Source organism: Schistocerca americana, chromosome 1 (genome assembly GCF_021461395.2).
Source record: "Schistocerca americana isolate TAMUIC-IGC-003095 chromosome 1, iqSchAmer2.1, whole genome shotgun sequence".
Taxonomy (NCBI): domain Eukaryota; kingdom Metazoa; phylum Arthropoda; class Insecta; order Orthoptera; family Acrididae; genus Schistocerca; species Schistocerca americana.
In genome coordinates this window covers 475846415-475856244 of record NC_060119.1, presented here as the reverse complement: position 1 = coordinate 475856244, position 9830 = coordinate 475846415, and the positions used below count along the sequence as shown (strand labels likewise).

Sequence of the window (9830 nt, the reverse complement as noted above, 5' to 3'; positions counted from 1 at the left end):
TTGAGGGAAAAATGTGTTAAATAATAGAGGAAAGTTATGGCAAACATAATCTGTTCATTTCACTTGGGTTCGGTTGGAAAAAATTAAAAAAATAGTTTTCAAAACAGAACGGTTACATGACCTAAATGATAGATCCACTATTGACTGCAGAAAGAGTTAGGCTCCATAGTTTGGGCTTTTTGGGTATGGAAATATTGTAGGTAGCTAGGAACTATTACAAAAGGTTACTTTGTATACTTTAAACCATGTGAGAGATTGGATGGATGGATAAATGTGGAAGTACTGGACAAAGGTTGTTGCCATGAATACTTCTGAGAAGGAAGGAGTGGAAGGACAGATCACTGTTCAAAAACCTACAAAGTTTTCAGAAATGATGTTCAAAATTAGATGCTTTATTTGATCAAAAAATTACAAATGGTTCCTACGGTTTAAAAATGGTCAGGCAGAAATTAGACGACCCTCATTGAGGACGTCCGATGTGTACCAATGGCACTCATGTCAGGAACATAAATTAAATTCTGCAAGCCAATTGATGACTGACTGGTTGAGAGATTGCAGAAGAGTGTAAAATTTTGGTTGGATCTTGTCATAAATCCTAATGCAGCATCTTGGAATGCATCACATTGCTGCCAAGTTCGTCCCATGGCTCATGAGTCAAGACCAGAAAAACCTTTGCCTCGCAATCTGTGAAGAGCTTTTAGATCGCGCATGTAAGAACAAGATGTTCCTTGAGAGAATCATAACTGGTGATAAGACATGGGTCTATGATTTATGATGTTGAGACCAAGGTTCAATCTTCACAATGGGTTGGGAAAGGTTCCCCAATACCAAAGAAAACTTGTCAGATCAGGTCAGAGTCATGCTGATAGTTTTCTTTGAGTTTCAAGGATTAGTTTATCAGTAATCCATGTCACAGGGATAAACTGATAATTGATGGTACTATAGCAACATGTTGCGACACCTGTGAGAAAATGTGAGAAGGAAACTTCCGAAATGTGGTGTGACAATTCATGGCTCTTGCATAATGATAATGCACTGCACTTTCATCCCTGTTGGTGCATCACTATTGCACAAAAAACGAAATCACTGTCTGCCTCATCCTCCGTACTTTCCAGGTGTGGCCCACGTGGACTTTTTTTACTTCCAAAGTTGAAAACCACTTCAAAAATACAAAGGTTTCCAACACTAGATGAGATAAAAGAAAATTCATAGAGGGCACTTCATGCGATCCTAAAAGAGGCATACCAAGATTACTTCCAGAAGCGAGAACAGTGTCGGGAGCAGTGTGTCAATTATGGAGCAGAGTATTTTGAAGGATACCACGCACAACAAGAAAAGGTAAGCATAGAAAAATTTCGTGGACAAAGTTCCGGAATTTTTTGTACAGACCTTGTATTTAGTTACAATGACTGTGATATTATTTGAGAAAAATTTCTGTCTATTAAGCCCTCAGTTAATACTGCAGTACAGGAGCAAGCTGAAAAGCACCAAATCCATTAAGCAAGGTGAGTTATGAAGTAGTAACACATTACAGTTCATCTAGTTTGTGAGCTGATGTTAATTATAGGATTCAAGGATCTTGAAACAGGGGAGTCAAGTTGGGAAAAAAAATTAAATAACTTCAAATGGGATGTAGTAGCATTATCAAAAGTGTGTCAGAAAAAGCAAAGACCAAATTATGAGGGTCACTGGGAAGTGATTTACAATTGCATTGTTTTATAGACACCACTCAAACTACAGATACCACCTCTTGTAGGACAACAGACTGATTATAGTACACCATGGACTGATTATAGTACACCTTGTGGATGCTAAATGCCAGTTGTTAACAGTGTGTATAGTGAAAGGACAGTGCTTGTTTGTTGTTAGAGGCAGCTACGGACAAGATAGAAAGTGACTATTGTGGGAAAAGATGGACAGCATGGTTTTTGTGGAAGGAGGAGTCAAAACTGTTATGTTTAACTGTGGTGTATGGTCAAGAATTCCTGCACAAATGGTTATTTACAACTAGATCGCTGGGTTCGCTAGTAGAAGGGAATCTGCATGCAAGAAGGTGAGTATTGGTTGTTGGTCAACATCGAAGTCTCCACAGAACATTGAGGTTGTGTCTCAATTGATTATAGCCAATAGGTGCACGACTTTTGATGCAGAATTTAACAAAGATGATTGGGAAAGTGATTGAAAGGAGTGTTACTCCAGCACGACCCAACATCAGCAATGCCACAACTGCAAAGTTGACATCACCAGGGTTCATTGTTGTGCCACATTCACCATGCTCACCAGGTCTTGTTCCAGCTGATTATGTTTTATTTGATAACATGAAGGATGTGCTGTGAGGTAAGAGTTCAGCAACATCAAATAACTGCAGGCTGCTGTCCACAAGTAGATGTGTGGTATCCCCAAATAATGGTTTCTGGTGACATTGCCAAGCAGATGGCAGGGGTGTGTTGTCTGCTGGAGGGAGGGGGGAGGGCAGAGGGAGTATATTGAGAGGTCACATGTACATAGACACATGTTCACTAATAAATAAGGCACAAAAAATTACTATGGAGGAACAGAGTAGGGATGCAATTCAAGTGTGTTTATAGTGAACAAGGGAAAAAGTATACCTTCCCAGTTTGAATGAAAAGTTGCCTCCGTACTGTATATACTGTATAATTTTACTGTCCAGTTAACATTTGAATTTATCTGCTGAAGCAACTATGCTCCTTCTAATTGGAATGAGATATGGCATATGTGAATATTAGCAGTGAAACTCTTTCTAAAAGCAGTTGGAAAAGTAGGCTACATGTGCAGCAAAATCAGCTGCGACATCTGGTTTCAGCTCCGTCTTATTGTAAACAAAGCCTAAAGTTCTTGAAACTACCAGTCCTGCCAGACATAAGCTTCACTTTAAACATAGTTCATTATTTTAAAAGATTCACTGTGATAATTGACTCTAATTTGTACTGTTATGCTCCTCATTTATTGAGATATTGAATACTGCAACAACTAATTATGTACACTTTGCATCTCTGTAGACAAAAAAATTAAGAATACGAACCACACAATTAAATAACGTCATTTGCAAACAAATCTTTTTGAACCAGTAATGAAATATTAGAGGTATTGTGCCATATACAATTTAACATGTGAATGAGACAGAAAGACTACTAATATATATAAATTCTTTTTTAGAACATCTGAAGTAATCTTATCTCAGTGAAGTACTATCACCACAATTTTAGAACATTTTTATCCAGTTCTGCAAAAGCATAAGTATTTTTGTATCCATGGGGGCCCAGCAACAGTCATTTGTGGAAAAACATAAAAAAATAAATTTAGAAATTTATTATTTTTTACCTTTATACAAAAACTATAATAGAACAAAAGTTGTACACTTTATTTAGATGTGCTTGTTTAATTATTTCATAATAATATGATCAATTGCTTTAATGTATCTTGTAAATAACTTAAAATACTGGCAGTTCAAAGATGAACATATTCAACTCTATAAATAAAAATCAGAGATCTCTCTCTCTCTCTCTCTCTCTCTCTCCCTCTCTCTCTCTCTAACACACACACAAATAAGTTCCTTATATTGTCTTAGGTAACCGTACCTACACATGCCATAAACTTGTATTTTCATCAATATTTCTAAATTAAAAACTCATGCCTTCTATGCCTTTAAAATGTTTTGCAAAATAAGGAACAGTTTCACTGACTAGTATTTCAAAAACAATAATGTCATGTTGGAATGACACTTTGTTTAGAACAGAAAGAAATTGGTAGCTTGTACCCAAATTTTTATTACACTGAAATGACAGTTTTTAACTTACTAAACAAGCACAGAATTACATTGATTAGCTGGTAAAAGTGTCATCTTAGATGATTGCTGACAATGAATGTTGATCAACAAGCTGTAATAGTGGTAAAATACAAGCAGCTTGCCAGACTGCATACATACACACAACTGCAGTGTCATATATACATTAATATTTTTCACTATGTGACTTTTTGCCAGTTACATTTCTGAATTATATTTCTCTTAAAATAGTTTGCATTTAGCTCTACGTATCATAAACTTTGTTGTTTTTCAATTTATAAGTCCAGCATTTGTAACTGCTTTTTCTCATTCGCTTGTGACTGCTGATAGCTGTTGTTGTACCTTTCTTTGCTGAACTAAATACACTTTAGCATGACATGTGAATAAATATCACAAAAATGAAATGCTGCTGAAAAGCCCTGTGAATTACCGTTAGACGCAAGTACTCTGCTTCATAAAATACATATGTAAAAGATACTTGGTTACACACACACATATCACCTTAAGCATAATTAATTTGTACATTACATGCACCTGCTTGGCTTGTAAAGGGATTTTGTATAGCATTTGTCAGCATTAGCATATATCTTTTACTTCTATGTTTTATCTTTGAATAATGCAGTGTATTAGGAAAATAGATTTGACTGTTGAATGATCGTCGCAAATTATCAGCAGTGATGAATACACAAATGGTGCACAATAGATGCTTCATAAACATTAACACATGTAAATGAGTCAGTGTTCCTGTTTACAACTGCATACACATAAATACAAGAATGTTTATTTTGTTTCTCTACAAATGCAGACAGGTCATAATCCCAATATTATCGCAAACACTGTAGTGATAGTAACTGATAGTGGAGTCCTAACATCTTTTCCTCCACATGAAGGGAGGAATAATTAATAATCTACTTGGATTTACAATGAATGAATGAATTTCCCTGTAGAGGGAGTTATAACTTGCTGTACTCCCTTCGTATTCAAAAGAAAAGAAAATTAATTTCAACCCTTAAGCAAGATTTAAAGTGTTTTAGGATTAATAAATTTTCATTTAGTGATTTCAATTTGTACAATTATTGTTGAAACAAAAAATTAACATTTGTGAGGAATGTTTCACAATTTATGCATGGATTCTTTTATTGACCAACAGTTTGTTTTTCCTTACTTAGAGAATTAGTTTCTCCACTTTTTCACAGTCGCCTTTCTTACAAGAACCTGTCAGAAGCAACATTTCATCATTGCAAAAATCCCAGAATTGCAAATATAGGCACCACTGCAATTATTTATTCAGCCTTTTACTTTCAGGGCACATCACTGTCATCGGAGATGGGTGTAACAGCTGTGATTTTTACAACATCTCCATTGCTGTTGTCTGTAACTTTATTGTTTAGTACTCCATGTGACAAGCGAGATGGGCTGGCTCTTGTTGAGTAGGTCACCACAGTTGACTTGCTGAGTTTAGTTGAAGCCCTCTTTGGACAGAATTTTTCCATAAGCATACGACGAATACGGTCTTTCCAGACGAATATAACGAATATGAGCACACCCTGCAGTGTGTTGCAGATGTCAGTTACATACCACACATATTCAGGTCCACCAACCAACCCTGATATTACTTCCATTGACCAATTCACACCCATGACGAGGAAAAGCTTCAGGTACAAATTAAACCTGGGGAAGAAGCACATGAAGGTCAGTCTTATTACAATAAATAAAAATCATTTACAGTGTAAAGAAGTCCTCTGTTTAATTGCTTTAACAGAACACAGTTTAATGAAACATTAGTCTTGACAATAAATATAATTACATTGATGGATGATAGTAGTGAACACGTAATAACAACTTTTGAACCAAGTTCCTTTCTCCTGATTATTATTTTAGTACACACACTTTAGGTTTTGTTTACATACATTGTAAACAAATTAATTCATCCATTTTTGTTTACTAAAGCACATATTACACTGTCAAAGATCTTTGAGAAATCTTTTATCAAATCTAGACCACACTAATTTTTATAAAAGGTTTGATAAAAGTACCCCATTACGCCATCAGAAACATTATAAAATGTCTTATAAAAGATATCTGACAATATTCCTTTAGACCTACCCAGATAGCCATGCCTACTGATGCATCGCTTCTGGCACTCAGGGAGATGAGTCTGCACCATATTGAATCCACCTCATGGATTAAAAATGAGGCGGGTGAGCTGGCCAGCCTGGATGTGACTTTTAGGGAGTTTCTCACATCTAGCAAGGTACATACCAGGGTGGTTCCGATGCTCCACTTCATATATGAGCTTCTCAGACATTTAGAAACCATTTCCACACTTGCAAATGAGCTTATTCTACACTCCTGGAAATGGAAAAAAGAACACATTGACACCAGTGTGTCAGACCCACCATACTTGCTCCGGACACTGCGAGAGGGCTGTACAAGCAATGATCACACGCACGGCACAGCGGACACACCAGGATCCGCGGTGTTGGCCGTCAAATGGCGCTAGCTGCGCAGCATTTGTGCACCGCCGCCGTCAGTGTCAGCCAGTTTGCCGTGGCATACGGAGCTCCAGCGCAGTCTTTAACACTGGTAGCATGCCGCGACAGCGTGGACGTGAACCGTATGTGCAGTTGACGGACTTTGAGCGAGGGCGTATAGTGGGCATGCGGGAGGCCGGGTGGACGTACCGCCGAATTGCTCAACACGTGGGGCGTGAGGTCTCCACAGTACATCGATGTTGTCGCCAGTGGTCAGCGGAAGGTGCACGTGCCCGTCGACCTGGGACCGGACCGCAGCGACTCACGGATGCACGCCAAGACCGTAGGATCCTACGCAGTGCCGTAGGGGACCGCACCGCCACTTCCCAGCAAATTAGGGACACTGTTGCTCCTGGGGTATCAGCGAGGACCATTCGCAACCGTCTCCATGAAGCTGGGCTACGGTCCCGCACACCGTTAGGCCGTCTTCCGCTCACGCCCCAACATCGTGCAGCCCGCCTCCAGTGGTGTCGCGACAGGCGTGAATGGAGGGACGAATGGAGACGTGTCGTCTTCAGCGATGAGAGTCGCTTCTGCCTTGGTGCCAATGATGGTCGTATGCGTGTTTGGCGCCGTGCAGGTGAGCGCCACAATCAGGACTGCATACGACCGAGGCACACAGGGCCAACACCCGGCATCATGGTGTGGGGAGCGATCTCCTACACTGGCCGTACACCACTGGTGATCGTCGAGGGGACACTGAATAGTGCACGGTACATCCAAACCGTCATCGAACCCATCGTTCTACCATTCCTAGACCGGCAAGGGAACTTGCTGTTCCAACAGGACAATGCACGTCCGCATGTATCCCGTGCCACCCAACGTGCTCTAGAAGGTGTAAGTCAACTACCCTGGCCAGCAAGATCTCCGGATCTGTCCCCCATTGAGCATGTTTGGGATTGGATGAAGCGTTATGGTGTGGGGCGGTCTGCACGTCCAGCACGAACGCTGGTCCAACTGAGGCGCCAGGTGGAAATGGCATGGCAAGCCGTTCCACAGGACTACACCCAGCATCTCTACGATCGTCTCCATGGGAGAATAGCAGCCTGCATTGCTGCGAAAGGTGGATATACACTGTACTAGTGCCGACATTGTGCATGCTCTGTTGCCTGTGTCTATGTGCCTGTGGTTCTGTCAGTGTGATCATGTGATGTATCTGACCCCAGGAATGTGTCAATAAAGTTTCCCCTTCCTGGGACAATGAATTCACGGTGTTCTTATTTCAATTTCCAGGAGTGTAGATGCCGAGAGTTGAGGTACACAGATTCTGCCCTGGGGGGAAGTGATGGCATCAGGAAGAGCATTCAGCCACTGTCATTAACATTGCCACAATCCATGTAACAATGCCAACTTCACAGAGAAACGGGGAAAGATAAGGAAGAAGAAGAAGAAGATGATGATTTGACAACATGCTTTTACAGCACAATATGGGCTTATGAATTTGTTAGCTTGGTTCTCTCTCTCTCTCTCTCTCTCTCTCTCTCTCTCTCTCTCTCTCTCTCTAACAATGAATAATGATGAGGACAGAGAAAATCTCTGATCCGGCCAGGAATTAAATCTGGTTGGCATTCAGCCTCATTGACCCTGCAGCTACTGAGATGGACGGGTTGGGTTAGCAACATTTGTGGGTTTAGATCTGCTCTTTATTTACGTGTGTTTTATGATGATTGTACAATATCTTGTTAACAGTATTGTCTCTTCCACAAATTCTCATCTAGGCAAATATTATACTTGAATATTTACTGTATAGGCTGCAAAAATTCATCTGTTCTGTGGCCTTCCTCTTTAACAAGTAATTTTCTCTGTATGGGGCATTGTGCATATGGCGAAGGATTGTGCACTGTAATGTAGTCTTTTGCCCCTGAACTTGATGTTGCAGATGGGGAAGCATTTGGTATTAAATTCTTTATTTATAGAAGACTCATTTATCATTGCATGCTGCTTGCAGTTATATAGTTGTCCTGTGTCTATAGACTGATGTGAGATATGCAAACTAAACACCAGTGCCCACGAATCAATCTCCAAGCCTTTGTTCCCCACCAAATACATATGAGTGCAACACAAATGACATTCAAATCATTCATCATAATTGTCATGGGGTAATGCTCTTATTGAACTTGATTGCTCTTGTTTCTAGCCTCATTTCAGGCTTATATACAGGTGAGGCACACACACGCATATTAAAATGGTTCTGTGATAGCACAGTTCATAGTTGTATGGTGTATGATTGGCGGTACTGTTCCTTCTTGAAAGATGCATTATGGGTAAAGATTATTGGGGGATTTTTGTGACAAACTGCTTTCTGTGGTGCATATAACATTCCATAACATTGATTACGAGGTGCTGATTGCACCTCTACATCTGCATGATTACTCTGCAATTCACAATTAAGTGCTGGCAGAGGGTTCATCGAATCACGTTCAAGCTATTTCTTTACTGTTCCAGTCTTGAAAAGAGCGTAGAAAAAATGAACACTTAAATCTTTCTATGTGATCTCTGATTTCTCTTATTTTATTATGATGATCATTCCTCCTCATGTAGTTGGGCACCAACAAAATATTTTCAAGCTCTGAGGAGAAAGTTTGTGATTGAAATTTCATGAGAAGATCTTGCCTTTGTTTTAATGATTGCCACGCCAATTACGTACCATCAAATTCGTGATAGCACAAAATGAGCTGCCCTTCTATGAACTTTTTCAATGTCCCCCATTGATCCTATCTGGTGATTGCTAAATGTGGAGCTATTGTATTAGCATACTCTTCCGGCTGGTAAACCATCAGGACCAGAAGCCTTGCCTTTATTAAGTGATTTAAACTGATTTGCTGTACCAAGGATATCTGTTTAAACTGATTTGCTGTACCAAGGATATCTGTTTGTAAGTTACTCATGTTGGCAGTTGTTCTTGGTTCAAATTCTGGAGTATTTACTTCATCTTTAAAGGTGCTCATAAAATGTTAAGTTTCTCCTTAACTGTGAATGTCTGTCCATCTGTCCTCTCTTTTAGTCTGTACCCACATTATCACTTAATACCATTACCTTCTGAATAAAGACACCACATCTTAACCTTTTGACACTACATGCTCTACAATAATTTCTTCTTTAGGCTGACATTTATTTTAACACTGGTAAATAAAATACATTTTTCTCTTAATCTTTTATGCTTATTGACTTAACACTACTGAAGAAATATAATTACACCCACCTCTGTCTGTTGTCATCATCATGTCGTCTTGAATCAGTGCCTTTCAGCATAGCTGTTTCTCTTTTGAGCTGTGCAATTCTGATGGCAGTTAAAATGAACAAGATAATGTTACACAGAACCAGCACCCCAACAGGTCCATAAAAGTATGCCAGGATTGTAATGTCTGCAAATTGAAACAAACGTTTAACAGTTCATTCACTAGGTCAAGTTGTTGAACACTGCTATTATCAAACAGTTACAATGGTTGAAAAATGAATGTGTAATACATTAAATCCCAAATGAAAATAGG

The 9830-nt window shown here is 39.4% G+C and overlaps 1 protein-coding gene across 5 annotated transcripts in view; it reads right to left on the bottom strand.

The window, feature by feature from the left end:
* Positions 1 to 3086: 3086 nt before the first annotated feature.
* The window catches only part of LOC124603882 (G-protein coupled receptor Mth2-like), a 643834-nt gene continuing 637090 nt past the window's right edge, over positions 3087 to 9830 (bottom strand). The window contains exons 4-5 of one of the 5 annotated variants that reach the window (XM_047136432.1): positions 9542 to 9704; positions 3087 to 5476 (exon numbers count right to left, since the gene is read on the bottom strand). In XM_047136432.1, coding sequence (XP_046992388.1) covers positions 5107 to 5476; positions 9542 to 9704 — 533 coding nt within the window. In that variant the 3' untranslated portion in view covers positions 3087 to 5106. The remainder of the gene's footprint in view (positions 5477 to 9541; positions 9705 to 9830) is intronic. The other 4 variants (XM_047136433.1, XM_047136434.1, XM_047136435.1 and 1 more) reach the window with 4 other exon arrangements.